Source organism: Ambystoma mexicanum, chromosome 7p (assembly GCF_040938575.1).
Source record: "Ambystoma mexicanum isolate Mex_15411 chromosome 7p, UKY_AmexF1_1, whole genome shotgun sequence".
Taxonomy (NCBI): domain Eukaryota; kingdom Metazoa; phylum Chordata; class Amphibia; order Caudata; family Ambystomatidae; genus Ambystoma; species Ambystoma mexicanum.
In genome coordinates, this window is record NC_090939.1 from 63,504,993 (window position 1) to 63,527,651 (window position 22,659).

General features: G+C 47.9%; 1 protein-coding gene across 4 annotated transcripts in view; it reads right to left on the reverse strand.

Moving 5' to 3' along the window:
• Positions 1 to 22,659, reverse strand: part of LOC138525691 (immunoglobulin superfamily member 2-like) — a 172,311-nt gene that overhangs the window by 51,388 nt on the left and 98,264 nt on the right. For all 4 annotated transcript variants that reach the window (XM_069635779.1, XM_069635780.1, XM_069635778.1 and 1 more), the window contains exons 3-5: positions 19,395 to 19,802; positions 14,893 to 15,282; positions 8,116 to 8,508 (exon numbers count right to left, since the gene is read on the reverse strand). In XM_069635779.1, coding sequence (XP_069491880.1) covers positions 8,116 to 8,508; positions 14,893 to 15,282; positions 19,395 to 19,802 — 1,191 coding nt within the window. The remainder of the gene's footprint in view (positions 1 to 8,115; positions 8,509 to 14,892; positions 15,283 to 19,394; positions 19,803 to 22,659) is intronic.

Below are 22,659 nucleotides of genomic sequence, written 5' to 3' on the forward strand. Positions count from 1 at the left end.
TAAAAAGCACGCAGGCAGCCTCAGTCCCAGGGTTGATTTAAGCCTCAGCTACTGCCACGTGATCAGGGGTCATGAAAAGTGAGACCGAGCCACAGGTGAAGTGAGAAGTGACACACATGCAGCACCAATCAGAAAGGACCCTTAAGCTCGACCTCCTGCCCTTGCTGTGGGGCAGATGCGGTGCCTTGTAGACACTCTGGGGTGCACAGCCGGAGCAGGTGCGCTCTCCTGCCCAGACTCCCCTCTTGGCATCTTAGATCTTAGAGCCAAGCTTGTGGCTACAAAGGCTGGTTCCCTGTTCATAGTTCTCTTGCCAGGTCCTCAGCTTTGAGGATCCACTTTCCGTTCAATGAAGCCGTTTGTATTTGGTATTTGGGTTTACATAACGCAAGCCTGAGCGCTTGCATCAGCCTGTTGATGCTGGTTCGAATCTTGGCAAGGCCACCTCAGCTTTTCATCCTTCCGAGGTCGATAAATGATAATATCAACTGTGCTTTGATGCCAGTGGGCACTATTATTATCAGGGTTAATTCACTGGGTATTTATAGTGCCCCTATACAGTAAATGGTGTTGCAAGGTGCATGGGGGTAGATACCTGTCATTGGCAGGTCTTGAGTTCCTTCCTGAACTACTAGAGTGGTCCTGATTGCAAGCAGGTTTGTGATCCAGTAGTTAGGGGCCATTGAAAGAGGCCCGTTTCCTGCTTTTCTCTTTGGGTGCCAGTTGATGCCCAAGTCTCACACTGGTCCGGCCCGTCCCACCTGAACATGCATGTCTTGTGGTTGGGTAGGTTGGTGATCGGGTGGTAGTTGACTTGTGTGTGATGCAAGGAGTGAGGCACACAGGTAAAGTCTTGGACTGCAAAGAGAAGCAGGTGATTCAAAGGAATGGACTTGCTGTGACTGTAAAACTGCAGCTCGTATCCAGCGACCAGATGTGAGTGGCATCTGGCACACACACGCTGCAATGTTCATCTCAGCAGCTCTTTAGGTTGTCCAGAGACAGCTCAAGGATTGTCCACTAGTCAGAAATGTCAACCAAAACCACGCACTTATTTTCTAGAAAGGTGCTTCTGTTCACCCCTGAGAGTATTTGATCGGGTTTCTTAATAGCAACAACACACCATCCCTCCATCAGAGAGGCACATAAAGAATGCCAATCAATGCACAGGGCCCAAGGACTGGATACATTTGATGTTAAGTGCGGCTTGAGTACCGGGGGGAGTGGGGGGGGGCAGAATAGAGGGTGGTTGGTACATCCCAAACACGTTATTGATATAATGTTTCTTATTTTAGATTTTGGAAAAGTTGTCCAGATGTGATTTCTCTGCTTTGCTTTGACTTGAGGTGTCTGTGCTGGTACCCATTTAACCGACCCCCTCCCCATCCTCTGGCCCCTTTGCCCCCCTTGTCGCCAGTGAAAAATATGCACCCTAACTTTGGAGAACCATCGGTGAGCCTTTATCCAAGCCCTGATTTGGGGTGCAAGTTGGAATGGATTTATTGTAGAAAGGAGGACAATGGCTCCAACAGATTCTGTGTTAGTGCCCAGGAGGTAAACTCTAGCTTGCATGGCATCCAATCCGTATTGCAGGCTTGGCAGGCCATGCTCCACCTTACCATCTCATGTCTTGCCAAAGCTTTCTTCCAATTCTCTGTGTTGGTTTTGATCCCAAGCCCAGATAGTCCCAGCAGCTTGGCCTTGGCATTTGAGACCGTATCTCGTTTGGCAGCCAGACCCGCTACAACTGTGAATAAAGGCAGCAGTAATTCCTATTGCATTATCCAGCGTCCTATTGTCCAGATCCAAGACGCCAGGGCATAACTACCTATGCTAGTTACTTATGCTAGTTATGCACTGTAATAACATTCGTTCCAAGGTTCAAGTCTCCGTCTTGCAGAACACGCATACATCTGGATTCAGAGCTTGGCTTTCTGGAGGCCAAAGTACTCCTACCAAATATAATGTTTGAATAACAGCTGCAAAATTGCCACTGGATTGCCACCCGTGCCAAACTTTAGCCCACGCCTCTCAGAATATCAGTAGATTCAGGTAAGACCCATGCAACTATTGAAGACTGTAGAGGCAATGGTTTCTCAGACACATTTCTTGATTGGGAAGGTTGGAGACCAAGCCAACACATTTTTATTGTGTATTTAGGCTACAGGTGGCCTTCCAAGAGGAATTTGACAAGGCCCGACATAAAAGGTTTACTGATTTTTTCCAGAAATGGCTACGAAACACTCCAGGACTCAAAAACAAGGGTGGGGTGAAATACCACTCTTCCGAGGATCATCGGGCAGGATCTTGCCGCCGGCAAAGCTATGGACTGGTGGACCCTTGTGGAGACTCCTCCAAGACATTCGGTTTTTATTGGGTTTGCGTCTTCATCTTGGAGCAGGGCAATCCTGGAGCAGCCAAATCTTGGTTGGAGGGAACCCATCAGCCCTTCCTCTTGATTATTTAACCCACAAAAGCACTTGGCTTTATGGTGTAGGATGGCCACTTGTACCTAATTAGTGAGGGTGACGTTAAGATCAAATTGGGCCTTACATAATCCATTGAGCGGTGTTGATAGTCCAGTGGCGGCTTGAATCTTCTGAAGTTCCTTGATCTTACACCTCAGCGGTGGCCTCTCATGTTCAGCACATTTTCAGAGCTGGACGTTCTGTAAAATTAGTAAAGTTGGGCGCGTCCCAGGTCACCTGATAGGTCGCCCAAACCTTGATAGTTTCGAAGAAATCTTTGCAGTGAGCATGGGTTAGTCTTTCGCACTATGAGGTCTTCCTTGGAGTTCTTTATCCAAACAACACTTAGGACAATAAAGGATCACTACCTTTAGAAATGGTCAAAAGTCTGACCAGTGGGGGCATGACCCAAAATAGCCATTACCCCATTGTCAGCGTGAATGCTACATGACATTATCAGACATACTTTAATTCTGTGGGTTATAAAAAAAAAGAGGTTCATTATATTTCTCTGGAGTATATAAAATGTACCATGTGCCTGTAATCTTGGGAGGATAGCTCAGGGGGCAATGTGCTCGCCTTGAAAGCAAGATGACACAGAGCAACACAGGTTCAAACCCCGGGTCCGCGCTTAGAAACCTCTGGGTATTAAGCGCGTTATAAATAACCTATCATATATGCCAGTGTTTTTAGGGTAGCAATTACAGTATGACTTGACATTTTTGGAAAACATGCTGTTGGTTTCCCATCTAGGTGTGTGCCCATCAGTAAATTACAATTGCGTGCTCCTGTAGAGCTTGCCCCATGTTTACCCAGAAAGAAGGGCCATCCACTGATGGGTGTAGCAGAAATACTAGCAGGGCTCATGGGAGCGGAAGATGGAGATAATGTGCCTGCCCCCCACAGCCTAGGAGCCCCCACAGCCTAGGAGAGGGCCTATTCTTGTGAAACCAGGAGTTTGCGGAATGAGACGGATACACCACGTTATGTATCTACCGCTGGTGCAGATACGCAGAATGCAACCTGGTAACTTGGCGGATTCTGAAGCATATCGATGTGTTTTTTGGAATCAACCTACGTCACAACGTTCTCCGTGTACCTGGGCAAGGGTTTAAGCATGCCTAGCAGGACTGGTGATAAGCCCTTGGTATTCCACCACATTCTAAAGAGCCCCATATCATATGGAGAGGCTGAGTAAGAGCTAAAGGGGGATCTGCTGAAGACCTACACCTTCAGTATGGGGGATCATGTGTATGGGATTGGTCCATCTGTGAACTAGTTTTAAACCCACAATATGTTCAAGTGCCAAAATCATATAAGGAGGAGGGTGGGAAAAGGGGGAGCGGAACACATCCACAATGCCTGAAGCATTGAGGTTCCAGGTAGAAGTCCCTGTTTGTCGGCCATTGTGCCCATCTACTATATGGTTCTCAGTACAAGAGAACCCTCAACACGTATACAAATGTCTTCTTTAACACTAGTAACCACAATATGTTACAAACAACTGAGTCATAAATTCACCCCCACGCAGAAATCAAAATTCCCAGGGTTTAACTGGCCAACATATATATGGGAATTGCTTAAAACAGATATAGGTATGAAAGCGTAGAATGGCAATGTAATTCACTAACATACTGTTCTGATCATGGTGAGACTGTTTTGAGCTGCCAAGGCATAGTCGTGTTCACGGGATTAACTGGATTGGATGAGTTTGAGTCAATACTAACATGTGTTATGTTATAAATGTGTCTTTGCAGGTCATCTGGGTCATCAAATAAGAGTGTTCTATTTCCTTTGGTTATTTTCATATTTGCCGGGCTGAGCTGGGAATATTATAATCTCATCAACTTGAGGAAAGGCGCATGGTCCGAAAGTGCTTCCATGTTGCGGCTGTGGATCTTGAGAAGCCGTTCTTAATCTAGATGTTGTGGCTTTGAATTCTGCAAAGTGAAGCATATGGAGAAAATTACTTCTCTCGCTTTATCGCTCATCTCCTTGAATTTCCTTGGAGCCAGGCAGCGAGCTCGCGGAATGCCACGGGAACCGTCAAATGGATCACGCAGCAACTGAGCTATACATTCAGGTACAAAGGCAGTGAAGTCTCTGCCTTCTTTGCCTTCTGGCACGCCATACATCTGACTGTTATTCTGTCTAAAGCGATCTTCAACATCGTCAATGCCCTTGCGAAGTATTAAGATATCTCTTTCCAATCTTCACATTTTAGATACCCCGTCTTTGCAGAAACTGATCTGGGATTCCAGTGCTGCCCTGTCAGGGCCGCAGATTTGTTGAGAATGGGTTTCATATCGTTCACGTCCGCCTCCGTCTTAACAATACTTTTGGTATATTGTCCCATGTTATTAAGGGAGCGGACGGAGGGGACAGCTAAATGCTCAAACAGCCTCGAATGCAAAAACGGGCACGTACCTCCTGAGGCACAGGATGTGCAAGCACCCCGTCGTGTAAGATTACACAAGCCCAACCGATCAATCCAGGATAGAGATACCAACTAACCAATACCACTAACAATTTCCTTCTCTGCATACACCTCTCAAACTCCAAACCAAACACAACCACAAACCTCCAGCACAACAAACCGCACAAACTTCACTACACTGCAACAACAAAACAAAAAACACACATAGACTCGCACATCAGCACACGACGACTACCGGCCGCATACACGCCAGGCCCAGCCGACGGAACCACCGGGCTGATGCTGCCAACAGCACATCACTGCAATCTTGCACTTTTCCAGCCTTCACCCACTAACCCACCTCTCCCTCCCTCTTTCAGAGCCGCCAGAGCGCCATGGGACCACTCCGGTGGTGATAGTGCGCGGTACAAATGTCCTTTAACATTAACATTAACATGAATAGATGAAGAAATGCTATTTCAGCCGCACGATCCACCATCGATGGCTCGGATGGGGATTTCGATAGGTACAGAGGATCAGATTTCTGTTTAGATTCTATAGCAGACTTGGCGGAAATATCTGTTCTGGCTGATTTTGGGTAAGCCTTTGTTGTGCTGTGGGCAAGCGCAGAAGGGCCCCTTCCTTGATGGTGCCACCACTGCATTACTTTTCAGATTCTAGCCAGGTATCAGCGATATCGGTGTTACATCACCAGGATTGAGGTGATGTGCTTTACGCGCATCCCTGATTAGTTGATGTGTGCACCAGCCTTTGATCAGCCAGCGAGCCTCGGTGTCTCAAAGTCACATTGTCTTATAATTGAAATTCAGGGGCGATAATGAGCTGGTGAAAGAGATGCATTTCTGAAGCCAATCAAAGCGCATCCTGTTGTGAATGGCATGTGGTTTGATCTGCCTCAAACCCACCCCTATCCGCATTTTGCTCTTGCCCTCATCTTCCCTCTTGTGATTGAGTACAAGGGCAACATCTGGGTGCCTTTTGTGAATTGGGGGCTTTCTGTCCAGGCTGCTTGGAAATGGAGACTGGGGAGTTCCCAAGCAGTCCCTGGGTTCCCTATGGGTTGGTGAGCCTTTGCACTGCCCCCTCTCCTGTGCCCTAGACCCCTTCCCTAAGCCTGTGCACTGATCTCTTTCCTTAGACTGCACACTGCTCCCTCATCTCGGCTTTTGGTCTACCTGAGACTGCACCGTCTTGCTCCACTTAAGCCGTCAGGCTGTAATTCCTCCTGAGTTTGTGCGCTGACCCCTTTATTTAGACTTTTCACTGTGCCTTTTCATGAGCCTGTCCAATGTCCCTTTCACGAGAATGTGCATTGTCCCCTTTGTTGAATCTCCATGCTTTCCAATTCCTGAGCATGTTCCCTAGACCTCTGCACGGTGCACCCTTTACTCAGCTATCGGTCTTCTGCGAATGCACCCAGTCACTCCACCTGAGCCATCATGCTGTCATACTTCCTAAGAATATGCACTGCCCCCTTTCCTGAGCCTGCACCGTTGCTCCACTTGAGTTTCATGTTATCAATCTTTCTGAGCCTGTGACATTTCGGACTTTATTCTGAATTCTCTGCGCTGCACCACACTTTCTGAGCCAATGTACACTGCTTTCTGCTTTACACGCCTCTCCACTGTTCCTCTAGACCTCTTTCATGAGTCTGTGCACTGCCCTCTTCCCAGAGCATACGAGTGCCCCCGTTCCTGGGTCTGGGTCTGGGCGCTGGTGTTGGGCCTGTGCCCTGTAACTATCCTGGCCATGTTTGCTGTTTCCCAACCAAACCTGCACCTTGGTTCTCTACGGCTTTCACCCCCACTGTGTGGGGCAGCCAAGGTCGGTAACGACCCACCAACCTTGAGCCAAGTTAGGCCTGAGTGAAGCGAGGGCCTCGGTGAGTGCTGTGGGCCGCTACCGCCCATAGTCGCCCCCCACAGCAGGGGTGAAAGCCATTTGCACTTTGGGTTTTAACCAGGGTGCGAATGGTTTATTTTGTTATCCTCTGGGAAAAGAAAATAAGATGGTTGCCGCCATACGAAAAAGGGACTATGTCCCTTTTCCATTTCTATGGTGGCCACAGGGAGCGGGAGAAACCCCGGGACCGGAACACAAACCTCTGGTCCAGCAGGTAAGTGGGGAGGGGAGTGTGCAGAAGGTTATTTTTGGGTGGGGATGTGGAGAGGCAGGGAGAGGCTCCCTGTTACCTATCCACATTAAAAAAAGAAAAAATAGCACCACCCGCGGAAGGTCCTGGGGTGACTGGAACAGCAGGTGGAGAATGTGTATTCTCCCCTGCTGTCCCAGCCACCTGATTGGCTGAGGGCCCATCCCCGGGTGCAAATTGGGAATCTGGACTCTACCGGCTGCCTTTCCCTTCCTGTCTGAGCACGAGGCGGAACTCTGTTCCTTGAAAGCCTTCAGCGCTATCTCCCACATATTACTTATATTGACTTTTTTCTGTCACCGAAGACCTGTAGACCGAAGTTCCAAAAAGGTTTTCTTTTCCTTTCCCCTCCAGTATAGCAGCTAGCAGTCAAATCTTGAGAGCTGTTCTCTCCTTTGTGCACAACTTCCAGTCAGTCCTGGAAACCTAGACCCCAATAACCATTAAAGGCCTATTTCATCTTAGCAATTGCCCTTTCCCTCTGCCCAGTCCTACCTCTCTGAGATCTCTGTGGCATCTGGGGCGGTCCCCACAAAGCCACAGGCATCCAGTAGTACATCATACAATTAATGCTATTGCCCGCAACCTATCATTACTACCACTATTTCTCCAAATAGGTACAAAAGCACTGGCCACAATGAGCGCGTGTCATGACCCGGTCCCTGCACAATGCTTGTGCCCACCTTCCGGGGTTTCATTCCAGTGCAGCACCCTTGCAAACGGCGTCTATTCTATATCTACTTGCAAGATCTCCTTTGGTACTGGTGCATGCAGTTGCCACAGAGACACATTACACAGTGACACAGTCCATGACACATTGCAGACCATCATGCACAACACATCACAAATTCGCCTGAGACCAGAATGCTAGAATGAGATATAACTACATCGACAATGCAGAACAAATCCAAACTAGTGGCAGTTGAGCTATGTGTTACATGGGAGTGACATAACCTTGGGTTATTGCGAGAAGCATTACATGACACTGATGCAGTATTACAGCCCAACTGGCCAAGTGGAAACACGCTGTCGACACAGTACAACTCTTTCCTACTTACCAAGTTCTGTGACATTGACCAATGCCTCCTGTTGCTTCTCATTCAGTTTCCTCCACCCGCCGTCAGCTGTTTGTGACCACTCAGTCACCAGGCATCCATAGAGCCCACCATCCGTGGTCAGGGCATAGTCCAATCCCAGCAGGAACGAGGTGGCTCCCGTCTTCACCACCCGAAGTGCCCCATGGGCATGACGCTCCAGGTAGGATGGGCCCACCTTTAGTGAGCCATCCCGCTCCAGCCTTGCTATCTGCACCACCTGCTCCTGGTCGTGGACAAGGTGCCAGAGGATGGAGAGAGGGTTGGCGGTTCCACTCACAGTGCAGTCAAGGGCAATGGATTGGCCTTCAATTACGTGTGACCTGTTGCTTCCAATAGTTACTTCCAATGTACTCGCTGTGAAAGAGAAGGGGACCATTAGTACATGTAAGGACCAGAGAAGGAGCACAGACTAAGTACGTCCAAAGAAACATTGCATTTCAAGAGGTGTATACTACTCAACTTGGTTCAATGTCTTGAAGTTGTCATTAATAAACTCTACTGCAGTATATTTGCACATATTAATTTCGTTTTTTGTAAATGTGTGTACATTTTTCAACAAGATTGATGATTGCAATGAATTCATTTTTCACATTTAAAAAAAATCACTGCATTCAATATGGGAAATCCCTCTGTAAGTCCCTGTTTCCGCAGCACCAGTTTCCTTACCAACTTGTTTTCTTTCATTGTGAAATGGATATTCTGTGTTTTTTTTTGTTTAAGTGGCAATGTCTACCTTCTCTATCCCCCCTAATTACAACCAACTCCTCCCCCTTCAACTTGTTTCCCTCTCCCATGTACTTCTCCTACCCGACCCCCTCCTCTTGATTCTACATTCTACGTTCCCTCTCTTGCAAAAACCTGTACTCTATGAGTATCTCTACCCGGGCCGCAACCGAACCACTGTGGCGTTATAACAGAAACTTTGCACTACTGGTAAAGTAAGATTACTCTAAAAATAAGCTTTAGAGTAAAGTTAGTTCAAGAAACTTGCAAGAAATAATTTAAAAAAATAAATAAAACCAGTTTTTAAGGCATACACAGGGATTTGCATAAGGCGCACTTTACCATGGGCAACTTTTAGACACCAGATTTCAAGGGTGGTATTGCAGAAATGTTGCACTACTGTAAGTGCAGTTTACACAAGCACGAAAATTGCCCTAATGCAACAAAATAATTCGTAGAATGCATGATTACACTAAGGAGAAGGAATACGGATAGAACAAACATTACCCGTGTGCAAAGATGCATTAAAAGAATGTGTTTATTACATTGCGACAATGTTTGCCATAGAGATCATTGCATTTTTGTGCAAAGTTTCTGTAATAACAGGCTTTGAGTCTGGTATTTTAAAGTTGCCCGTGGTTAAGTGTGGCTTATGCATCACAGCGCATGACTTAAAAACTACTGGCAATGTTTTTATTTTTGTTAAAAATATTATTACTTGCCAGTTTCTTAAACTAGCTACACTATAGAACGCAATTGCTATAAATAAAGCCCCTTCAATTTCTGTAGTTTTTCAATGATTTGAATATTTTGATATTTCTTTAAGCCCTTTGGGGATTTGAACCGCGCACGGCGAAACGTCCAAATCAATTTCTTTGCATCATGAAATTTCAGAATAAAGAACATTCGCAGCTAAAATGCTTCAGATAAAATAAAAAATAAAAATCAACATTCCAGCCAGAGGCCTGCTTTGACAGGGCCAGTTGTTGATTCTAAGTACAGCTGACCGGGTTCTATAGTAGGGGAAATACTGTTTTCTGAAGACGGACAGCTAAAGAACACACCATGGTGGTGCCTGCTGGCCTGTGAGACAATATACACCGCTCCCCTGCCTTTTATGTGCATGATGTGCAGACAGGCTAATTCTCTCTTTAAATGAAGGTTGGTTCTGCTCCACCCATTGATTGATTGTGAATGTGTAAGACACCCACTGCAACTGAGCTCCCTTTGTGGCACCCAATGAAAAGGAATCGAGGGAGGAGCAACTTGTTGTAAGTCCTTGGGCATTGAGATCCAGAACCTGTGGGGAAGGTGGTTGGTAGAATTGTTCTTTTATAACACGCTTAATACTGGGGTCCAGTTTCTACGTGCAAGGCCGGGATTCGCTATGTGTCGTCTTGCTTCCAAGACAAACGGTGTAGCCTCTGAGCTATCCTCCCGGCTCTTGCAGGGGGGGGCCGAGGCAAACATATTAGAGTTCTACTATCAACCATTAGTCCAGAGAGCCAGTAGCGAGGAGTGGTCTCCTTGTAAATGTAAGGTTGCTTGTGGAAGGTCTTCCAGGGTGAGGAGGTAAGAGCTGGCGGCTGGGCAATGAGACCTCTTCTAGGCTTCTGTTAGACACTGCACCGCCTCCAAGAACGTGGGAAGTACAAGTGCAGCAATGAGCTCATAGGGTGGGCTCGCATATCACAGGCTAGGGAGAGGGCAAGTGTAGAGCAGCAGTTCAAGAAGATACGTGAGCATGTCAGAAGCGGCCGCTTGGACGCACACTTAGAGTGACCAGGAACGCACTTGAGGAAGAGACACGGGTGGTGTAGAAAGGAAGCAGCAAAAAATATGAGCTAGTCCAGATATCTAGAATGTATGGTTCTCCAAAGGGTTTGGACTATGATCCCTCATCATTGAGGCCCCGATTTGGCAGTGTCTGCAATAATTGAAAAGTGTTCTTCCATGAAGGTGGAACACTTTTCTTAAATGCACCATGACAATGAAAGAATGTGGTGATGGGACATGAAAGCCTCTGCTTTGCATGTTCCTGATTTACAGGCTGACAACGGCCCTGGTAACCACCAGGCATGCAAGGTAGGGGCTTTACGGGGGAGGGACAAGGGGGGTGGGTTCTCCTGGCAGAGCCCTGCTTTTGCATGTCAAAAATCAGGACTTTAAATACGGCACATGTTAGGTACCCTTCACCTCTGCTGGGCACATTTCCCCTTTCGAAAAATAGCATTTTTCAGACTGCAGCACCACTTTTCTAATTTGCTGAAAGCTTAAGCACACTTTTGCAAATTAGAAAAGTGGCAGACTTTTAAGAAAGGCTCGCAGTGCCGCTGGTGCGCATGCTTCTGCCACAGCAAGATATTTAAGCATCTTTTGTTGCTGGAAAGCTCAGCATCTCCCCTCCAGTCCTTCCACCCACCTCAGAATGGTGGCGCTGGACCCTGGAGGGGAAAATGGCCGCTTTCTTCACTACTTTCAGCACAAGCTCCCAATCGGACCCTGAGGAAGCTGGGTGTTGCAGTCCCAAAGGTTGCAGTCCCCCGAACTGGCCTAATCAAACTATAATCTCTACTAAGGCCGTATGGTTTGCTTTTCTGCCACACAAGGGAGAGAGGATGGCTCAGGGGAAAGGTGTTTGTCTTGGAAGCAAGACAACGCGGCGCAACACAGGTTTGAATCCTGATCCCGCACTTGGAAACCACTCGTTGGTATTAAGCGTGTTATAAAAGAACAATTATAATTATAATAATTCCATGAATCCTTTCATTCTTCTTTTGCCTCTTGCTAGGTTTCATCACTGTACCCCATTTCGTTCTTGAATGTATTTGCTGACACTGCTGCTTGGATAATTCACCGGTATCTTTGCCTTTGACTTGCGGCGGTCTAGCAGCATCGCCACAATGCCGCTTTCAAGAAGCCAGTGCTGTAGAGCTCAGGTTCTGAGAGGAGGGAGGCAGGGGTGTTGCTAGGTCTGGAAAAGATCTGGGGCTACGCTAATGTCGGGACTGTCGGGGCTCAGAGCTAGCTGGTTGTAGCACCTGAGCTTCTATGCGGGGCTACAAACAAAAGACCTGCGGCTATAGCCTCCTCAGGCCCCCTAGCAACGTCCCTGGAGGGAGGCACCACGCTGGTATGTTAGCAGCATGGCTGATATTTTTATCTAAAATGTCAGGTCAAAGAAATTGAAACATAGACCTAAAACAGCATCAGTCTAAAAAAAAAAAAACTTTACTTTAGAAGAGCTGTCCCAACACAAAGGAACGCAAACACAATCAAAATGTCCAAGTACAGAGAAGCATGCAACAGTCGTTATTGACGTGCAAATTCCCTCCATTCGCATTTCTCAAACTATTAGACTCTTAAGACGGTGTGGCCCCTATACACAGTGTGTATTCCTACCACCACCTGTTCGATGACATATTAGAAAAACTTGGGAAGTATGTATATAAAGGTTATGTTATGCTATGTTACAAGAATTTGTTGAGCGCACATACGCCCAAAAGCATCTTGGCGCTAATTTTGAGAGGGAATTTCCATGTAGAGTACAGACTAAAATAATAGCGTTTTCAGTCGCCGGCTGAAGCTAAAGTGATCCTCAGTCCCACGTAAGGTGAGAGGCAAATCATTCCAGGCTTTGGCGGCAGCTACCGTGAATGCACGCCCACCTGTCCGTGAGGCTCTGATCCGGGGAACCGCCACCAGGAAGATGGAACGAGAGCTCAATTTGCGTGTAGGACCATAGGTCACACATTCTCCTGCAGATATTCCGCCCGAGGCTTTAGAAGGCCCGATGTACCATGCACAAGGCCTTAAAAAGAATGCGTCTTTCAACAGGGAGCCAGTGGAGCTGCTTTAACAAGGGCGACATATGAGCACCAAAGGAGGGGCAAAGAATAGATCTGGCAGCTGCATTTTGGAGTAGCTGCAGCCGGTTTAACAGGTAGCGAGGCTGTGCCAGATAGGGTGAGTTACACTAATCAAGGCCGCTCAAGACCAATGCGGCTACCACCGGAGCTTGGCACTCTGCTGGAATAAAAGGAAGAACCTTCCAAAGAATCCAGAGCTTAAAAAGCCCGGTTTTACAATCTGCCGCCACCTGTTCGTCCATGGCCAGGGAAGCAGAAATTCTGACCCACAAGTTCTTGACTGATGAGGCAGGCACAGGGAGAGGGCCAAGAAAAGAGGGCCAGAACTCTGCAGTCCTAAACCGATGAGGGGAGGTAGTCCCAGAGACCAGAACCTCAGTAGTACTGCCATTTAACTTTAACCAATTGGTTCTCATCCATGCTCCCAAATCCTCAAGCACTTTCTCAGCCGGGTCGCTGTGTCAGTTTGAGTAAGGTCCAGGCTAACCAGGATTTGGTTATTGTCCACGTACAAGTAGTAACGGAACCCATGAGACAGAATGAGAAGCAAGAGGGACCTAATGTAAACGTTAAACAAAATGGGGGACAGCGCAGATACCTGAGGAACACCACAGAAAAGTGAGACCACACTAGAACAAAAAGGAGGAAGAGAAACTGATTGGGAACGATGGACAAGGAAGGCCACGAACCAGATGAGTACTCGGCCAGACAGACCAGCATCAGAGAGGCGGGAGATTAGGGTAGGATGGTCAACCGTGTCGAAAGCAGCAGAGAGATCCAACAGCAAGACCACTCCGACACCCCCCTGATCCACCAAATGCGCTAGGTCATCTAGAACCGAGTTCAGGACCGATTCCATGCCTCTCCACGGCCGGAACCCAGACTGAAATAAATCAAAATAATTAGATGATTTCAAATAAGAGGACAGCAGGAGAGAGACCAGTGCTTCCAGAACCTTCATCAGAAAAGACAGAAGTGAGATAGGGCGATAGTTTGCCAAAACTTCAGGATCTAAGGCGGGCTTCTTTAACAAGGGGATCACCAGGGCATGCTTAAGTGTAGGTGGTATCACCCCACTAATAAATGATGCATTGACGGCAGGAGTAATGTGAGCAATCAGAGCACCCGAGGCTTTCTTCAGAAGGGTATGGCATCCGCAGGCGAAGCTGATTTAAGGCGCTGGATTGCCTCAAGTACGTCTGTGTCGGAGAACATAGGGAACGTAGACCATTGCCCCTGAGCCAGGGCAGGCTTGGCAGGAGCCATATGGCAAAGTATCTGAGGTGTCTACCTGTTTATATAATCCCGGATGGTAGCGATTTTAGTCACAAAAAACGAGGAGAGAGAGTCACACAGAGCCTGCGAAGGTGGCACCTGAGCACGTGCCTTCTCGTGAATGGATAAATAACAAATGAGAACCTAAGGGCTTTAGGTTTATTAAGGGCACCTTGTACCTTGTGAGCAAAAAAAGATTACCTGCCAGTCATCCAGCCTGAGAGATCGATCATCGTATAGAGCGTGCCTTGTTCCGTCCGTGTCCCTGTTGCAGGGGCGTATGTCGTACAGGGATAAGATGTTAGGCATGAATGAGGCCTGACATTGAGTCCCTGTTTGAATGCACCATGTGATGTTGTGATTGCTGTGGAGACCTTCCATTTGTCCTCAGTTTCTCGTTCTGCTAGGAGAGACTTAGAAAGTAGGGATGCTAACTTAAAGATGTGTCCTCCATCGGCCTATCCCCCCGATTTGACCACTTATCAACTACCACGGAAGGAAGGGGTTCAGATCCTCCAAGACTGGGAACCATGTGATCGTTGCGCCCATTGGGGATGTTCACACCGCCTGTAAGCTTCAGAGGATGCCCTTGTGCCAGTCAGGTTCTTAAGAAGCCGGGTGACCATGAACACTTACTTTGTAATACTTCTAATTAATCCAGGGACGATGACAGCAGCACTAAAGCAAACAATTTCAGTTACAACTGTTCCCATCTAGCACACCATGTCACCACTCCAGTGCACCACACAGTGTGGTGGCTTGGAATGTTGAACTGATGCTGTTCAGCTTTCGCAGCTCTGCTGATGTAATTACAGTTGATCACATAGATAGGATCACCTTGAAAACATTTAGATGTTTCAACCAGACCTACCTGCAAAGGCTACATCAATGGAAACCTCAGCAGATCTTTTGCTCCGAATAATCACGGCAGATCCAGAAGTGGACCATTCCATCTCCGAGACCTCGCAGCTGTAGTTTCCCCCGTCGTTTGATCCCACGCGGCCCACCATGAGGACGTAGTCCTCCATGCTTCTTCTGACCACCTTGAGCTGCCCCAGGCTCTCCCTGATGCTGTACTCACTCTCCCAGGTTGGCACCCCATAGGCGTCCAACTGGGCCACTTCCATGCCGTTGTGGAGCCAAGACACCTTGAAGAACCGCTCATGAAGGCTTTGGGCTCTCACAGAGCAGGCGATTTCAAGCGGACTTCCCATCTCCAAGGGGCCTGGGGTTTCTTTAATGTCTGTTGTGAAATCTCCATCTGGAATGAAAACAATAGAGAAAAAAAAGTTCTTCGATTTCTGCATGGATCTGTAAAGTTTAAAGGGAATGCAAGGAGGAATGTGGTGCTATATGTGAAGTCACATTAAATGTAGTTCCATAAAGCGCGCTTGGGGGAATCATGGGCCAGCCCTGAACAGAACTAAGAACTAATATGATTTGGTCAATTTTCATCCAAGCACCCTCTAAGACTGTTCAATCTTCTTCCAATCAACTTTATAAAAACTGTGTCTTTTGAGAGTTCCTCTCTTGTTGGTGCCTTCATAAAGATGTTCTCCCAAACGGGCTGCTTGTCCACACTGAGGCCAACGCAAGTGTTCATCTCTGTACACACCAGGGCTCCAAATTGCTGGGAGCTCTTTAGCTCCTGGTTAGAGCCTATCAGAGCCTGGTTAGCTTGAAACCAAGAGCTACCAGCGGCTACTTTTAACTCCCCAGGCCAACTGGCAAAATACAAGCATATATTTGTCACATTAATGGTGTGCTTTGGAATGTCTGTAAAAGAGCATTCAGGCCCTTCTAGAAGACATTTAAAGTATAAGGGCCATATATAATGGACAGAAGGTCCTAGCTTGCATCTCACATGGGAGTTAAATTTGAGGCACACTAAATACTAGCTTCTCATTACCAAGACGTAGCTCCCCTGGGTGAGGCCGGATACTCAGGAGCTGCTTTTAGCTCCTGCTTACTGGGTGATATAGGATACCCAGGAGCTGCTTTCAGCTCCTGCTTACTGGATAATGCCGGATACCCAGGAGCTGCTTTTAGCTCCTGCTTATAGGATACTTATTTCGATCGCTACCACACCTGAGAACAAGTTTAAATCACTCGTAAGCTATTTCTGTCTTATTTGTACATGTTGCCCCGCCCAGAGGAATGGCAAAAAAGAAAGCTCTTGACGACAGAATCTGCCTCCACCCATCCGGCAGCACCCAGTAAGCAGGAGCTAAAAGCAGCTCCTGGGTATCCGGCATCACCCAGTAAGCAGGAGCTAAAAGCAGCTCCTGGGTATCCGGCACCACCAAGCAAGCAGGAACTAAAAGCAGCTCCTGGGTATCCGGCACCACCCAGTAAGCAGGAGCTAAAAGCAGCTCCTGGGTATCCGGCACCACCCAGTAAGCAGGAGCTAAAAGCATCTCCTGGGTACAAAATCAATGTGGCTGCATTAATATCTCGCATTACGTCCACCGACCTAGACCTAGCAGACATGACAGAGGAGAATGACATCTATAATGTAGCTGGCCTCTGATTCCATTTACTGCTTATCATGGCCATAGCAGGATTGCCCAAGGGGACTGTGGACGATGAATGGGTGGCGTGGGTCATGAATATAGATATTTGTATTTTATTTTGGCATTTATAGAGCGCACCGAGCCCGAAGGCAACTGGGCGCTGAGTACAAGAGAAGCAATACAGTGTAAGTTTACAACACAGACAATAATAGCACAAGCTCTTGATAGAAAGAAGGCTTAGTAGGGTGTGGTGGCAGTGCTGGCTTCCAGTTCTAGCTGGAAGAGCCAGGTTTTGAGACCTTTGCGGAAGGACCAGAAGGAGGATTCAGATCTTAGTGCGAGCGGCAGGGCATTCCACTGTTATGCAGTCACGACAGGAAGCTGTTACCCCCTGCTTGTTGGAGTTTGAATCTTGGGATGGATATGAAATGTGAGTAGGCCGCCCGAGTGAGTCTGTTGGATAGCGATTTGGAGATTTTGCTGGAAAAGTATCTGGGGGACGTATTTGACAAGCATTTGTGTGTTAAAGAGAGTGTTTTGAACATGTGCGCTTTCTGTCTTGCTGGGCGTATGTGCTTTTTTTAGCAATGTTTATGGCTGCTCTAAGTGTGTTGTTTTGAATGATCTGAAGCTTTTTGATGTTCCTAGTGGAAGAGCCTTCAAAGAGGGCACTGAAGTAGTCTATCCTGGATCGATCACATGAGGGCTCTAGCGATTGTGGTACAATCTTCAGGTGTCAGGAAGGGTATACATGCGCTGATGAGTTTTGAGATGTATGCTGAAGCAGTGGTGATGGCATCCACTTGTTTTGTTAGAGAGAGCGAAGAGTCCATGTTAACTCCCAGTGTTTTGACTCCTTCAGAGATTGGGATAATGTTACCATGAATAATGAAGGATTGGTTGTCTCCGTTAAGTTTGTTCGGACACAGTTGTGATCATATGAGTAGCAGCTCAGTTTTCTCATTGTTTAGGCTAAGAGCATGTTGGGCCATCCATCCCTGGAAGGTTTGAAATATTTGGCTCAGAGCGCTGGAGTCTGTAATGTAATCGCCTGAGATGGGCAGGAGGATCTGGGTGTCATCCACGTAGTTAGTGTAGGTAATACCCAGATTGTCCAGGAGGTCAAATAATGGTTTGGTGAATATATTACGAAGTGTAGGTGAAATGCAGGAGCCTTGGGGCACTGCACGTGTGACTGGGGCTGGTGGGGCAGCTGCAGAAGTGGAGAAAACCCTAATTGTTCGGTTAGATAGGAAGGATGTTATCCTGTCTGTTGCTTTTGGTTGAGAAGTGGGCAGCTGAAGATAGGTGTACACATAGGGCATTGTGGTCTGCGAAGTCGAAGGCCGCAGAGATATCAAGCAGGAGGAGGATGGCGAGTTTGCCATTATCTTTGTGCTCAGGAGACATGGGAATTAACCAAAGTGACAATTAAATAATTTGCTATTTTTGAAAAATGGGGCACCACAAATAAGAGCAGGGGTGCTAAAGGGAGTCTAGCAATGTGGCAGTCTTTAGAGTTGCCATGGAGCTGGACAGAGATGATGAAAGATTCAGCAAATGCCTTATGTGTACGGGTCCAACATCCGGGGTGCAATGACCTGGTCATTATCAGCTTCTACAATGCCTCCTGCAAAAGGTGGGGTGAAACAGTAGTATTCTCATACAACCAATCTAGATACATTCCTATGCGATATTGAAGACAATTCTAATAAGAAATTAGGTAATCGCCCATGGATGATTTTACTGGGAGATGTCAAAAAGTTTTGACCAAATAACTGACAATGAAGGGATATAACTGGGGGATTTTTGTTGGGGTGCAAGAGAACAGGTAACTTCAAAAAAAGCTAGCTACAAGTCAGCTGTTTTACTTTGGAACATGGGGATAAGTACTCCCACGCAGATCTGCAAATTGAAGATTCTGATGGGATATCCTGCCAGCTCACACCTTTTCTACTCATCAAACTCTGTCTCTTCTAGATTATATGCGCGTCGGTCGTGACTCCTGGCATTAAGTGGGCAATCTTGTGGTCCTAATGAGGGTTGGAGGGATCATGATCCAGGAATCATGGCATTAGAGTTAGGGTCACCTATGGAACCCCATCACCTCCCAGTTTTGATACGCAGCAGGACCCTCTGGACATTACAAATTTGAGAGGCATTTTAAGGTGGAATAATGGTCTTGCTGAGCAAAATAACAGTAACATATTTTCACTGATTTTCCCTGATATTGAATTTACTCTGGCAGAGGAGGATAGTACAGGGCTAGGAGCAGATGTTGGGGTGGGGGGCATAGGTGATCTGTGCTCAGCAGAACGCAGGTAAACATCACCAAAAGCTGTGAGCAGAGCCCAGGGCTTGGTTTGTATCTGAATTCAGGAAGGCTAAAGAGGACCTCTTGCAAAAGATGAAGCTTAAAGATAATGATATTTAATCTTCAGGGGATATCAGAAACAAATGCCCATTAGCTGTGCCCCCCAAAAAGAATCAATCCTTCTTGCAACATGAATGTGTGTTGGAGCAGGTATTTAAGTCAAGCCTCAAAGACAGGAGGAAAGCCAGAAACAGAAGGTGAAAAGGAGGAAAGGATTAGAGGAAAGGAGAAGTAAAAGTGCGTAAACAAGAGCGTAAATAATCATCATGAGAAGCGGAGTTGGTGGCAAAATGAAATGAAAATGAGACAATAGTAGGAGCAAGAGGGACCTGGCTTTGCCCTGCAGGTGTCCGGTTGGCACCGTTCAGCCGTGGTTTGCGGTCGCGGGCTGGCAACCTATGTTGTGAGTGGTGGAGTTGTCTTTGCAAACATTGGTGTTGCTGATAGCGCGTCACAGCTAGAACATGACAGGATGGTCGCACTTACCTAAGCTTTCAATGTTGACTGTCGTGGCCTCCGTTGTCTTTCTGGCGATGTCCTTCCAGCTCCCGTCCGGGTCTTGGATCCACTCAATGGCCTCGCAGTGAATCGCTCCCTGGTCCGAGGCCTGGAGCTTGCTGATGGCCAACCTGTAAATGGTCTCCCCGGTCTTGTCCAGTCGAACGTCCCCAGAAGCAAACCTCGTCTTGTACGAAGACCCTGGATTTAGGACAAAGTCCTTGGAGAGTGAAAGGATGTCTTGTCTCGCGCCCCGTGCATTGAGGTACCACGTGACGGATAGGTGGGTGTGCTGGGAGGTGGTCTTAGAAACCGTGCAGGCCAGCTCCAGTGAGTCCCTCTCCACTTTCCTGAGAGTCTGCGGCCTGACAGAGGCGACCAAAGTGTCTTGAATAACTAAAATCACAACAAAAAATCAGATTGTTATCAGCAGAAGGTGTCATTGGCAACATGTTATCAAGAAGGAAAACATCTATAATGGGGGAGACATGGGTGTCACTTTAGGCCACTCATTTGGGGGGGGCCCTTTCGTTTAGATGTCATGTCTCCTCCAACATGTTCAGCAAAGTTACTCGACTGGGGGAAGAGGTAGGAGGCTTATGCTAGCCACTCGGTGCTGTTTGATGAGTGTGTGAGGTTAAATACTATTGACCCACTCTGATCCTTTCCAGGTGTGCCTGAGATTGAGTCCTTCCTGGAATTGTTCTATCATGACTGCTGCTCTGTGTTCTTAGGGATGTGTGATTCTGAGTGCCCGCTCGGGTTATGTACTGTGATGAGTGTCCCTTCATTCTCTGATGGCTGTGATTGCCCACTCAGGAGGTCTGCTGCCATGAGTTCCGCTTAGTGCTCTGATGGCTGTGAGTGCTCACTCGGGTTGTGTACTGTGATGAGTGTCCCCTTAGTGCTCTGATGGCTGTGCGTGACCACTCAGGAGGTCTGCTGCCATGGTTTCCGCTTAGTGCTCTGATGGCTGCGAGTGCCCACTCAGGTTGTGGACTGTGATGAGTGTCCCTTCGTGCTCTGAGGGCTGCGAGTTCCCACTAGGATTGTGCATTGTGATGAGTGTCCCTTAGTTCTCTGATGGCTGTGAGTGACCACTTAGGAGGTCTGCTGCCATGAGTTCCGCTTAGTGCCCTGATGGCTGTGAGTGCCCACTCGGGTTGTGTACTGTGATGAGTGTCCCTTAGTGCTCTGAGGGCTGTGAGTGCCCACTCGGGTTGTGCATTGTGATGAGTGTCCCTTAGTTCTCTGATGGCTGTGAGTGACCACTCAGGAGGTCTGCTGCCATGAGTTCCGCTTGGTGCCCTGATGGCTGTGAGTGCCCACTCGGGTTGTGTACTGTGATGAGTGTCCCTTAGTGCTCTGAGGGCTGTGAGTGCCCACTCGGGTTGTGCATTGTGATGAGTGTCCCTTAGTTCTCTGATGGCTGTGAGTGACCACTCAGGAGGTCTGCTGCCATGAGTTCCACTTAGTGCTCTGATGGCTGTGAGTGGCCACTCGGGTTGTGCACTGTGATGAGTGTCGCCTAGTGCTCTGATGGCTGTAGTAGGAGTGCCCAGTCAGAAGGTCTGCTGCCATGAGTTCCGCTTAGTGCTCTGATGGCTGTGAGTGGCCACTCGGGTTGTGTACTTTGATGAGTGTCCTTTAGTGCTCTGATGGCTGTAGTAGGAGTGCCCAGTCAGAAGGTCTGCTGCCATGAGTTCCGCTTAGTGCTCTGATGGCTGTGAGTGGCCACTCTGGCTGTGTACTGTGATGAGTGTCCTTTAGTGCTCTGATGGCTGTGAGTGGCCACTCTGGCTGTGTACTGTGATGAGTGTCCTTTAGTTCTCTGATGGCTGTGAGTTACCACTCAGAAGGTCTGCTGCCATGAGTTCCGCTTAGTGCTCTGATGGCTGTGAGTGGCCACTCGGGTTGTGTACTGTGATGAGTCTCCTTTAGTGCTCTGATGGCTGTAGTAGGAGTGCCCAGTCAGAAGGTCTGCTGCCATGAGTTCCGCTTAGTGCTCTGATGGCTGTGAGTGGCCACTCTGGCTGTGTACTGTGATGAGTGTCCTTTAGTGCTCTGATGGCTGTGAGTGGCCACTCTGGCTGTGTACTGTGATGAGTGTCCTTTAGTTCTCTGATGGCTGTGAGTGACCACTCAGAAGGTCTGCTGCCATGAGTTCCGCTTAGTGCTCTGATGGCTGTGAGTGGCCACTCGGGTTGTGTACTGTGATGAGTCTCCTTTAGTGCTCTGATGGCTGTAGTAGGAGTGCCCAGTCAGAAGGTCTGCTGCCATGAGTTCCGCTTAGTGCTCTGATGGCTATGAGTGGCCACTCTGGCTGTGTACTGTGATGAGTGTCCTTTAGTGCTCTGATGGCTGTGAGTGGCCACTCTGGCTGTGTACTGTGATGAGTGTCCTTTAGTTCTCTGATGGCTGTGAGTGACCACTCAGAAGGTCTGCTGCCATGAGTTGCGCTTAGTGCTCTGATGGCTGTGAGTGGCCACTCGGGTTGTGTACTGTGATGAGTCTCCTTTAGTGCTCTGATGGCTGTAGTAGGAGTGCCCAGTCAGAAGGTCTGCTGCCATGAGTTCCGCTTAGTGCTCTGATGGCTGTGAGTGGCCACTCTGGCTGTGTACTGTGATGAGTGTCCTTTAGTGCTCTGATGGCTGTGAGTGGCCACTCTGGCTGTGTACTGTGATGAGTGTCCTTTAGTGCTCTGATGGCTGTGAGTGGCCACTCTGGCTGTGTACTGTGATGAGTGTCCTTTAGTTCTCTGATGGCTGTGAGTGACCACTCAGAAGGTCTGCTGCCATGAGTTCCGCTTAGTGCTCTGATGGCTGTGAGTGGCCACTAGTGTTGTGTACTGCGATGAGTGTCGCCTAGTGCTCTGATGTCTGTAGTAAGAGTGCCCAGTCAGAAGGTCTGCTGTTATGAGGTCAATATATAATGCTCAGGCTCTTCATTTTCTCAAGGGTTAAGTATTTTTGTAATTAAATCTATTGTCCTTTTTAATATCTTTAATCACCCTCCACTGGGTAAATATGAGGCTGCAAATATCCCCAAAACACCGGATCCAGAACACTAAAGGGAGTGGAGAGGAACCGGCCAGCGGGCAATCTCTCAGAGGAGCCCCCAGACTCTATCCAGTGAGCACCCAGTTGTGATCACAGCGAGAGCACGCACCGTGACATCACCGGGGGGGGGGGCGTTAGAAACACTGGGAGCAAAGGAATGGATCGCCCGGAAGCCTGCGTGCTGCAGAGTCACA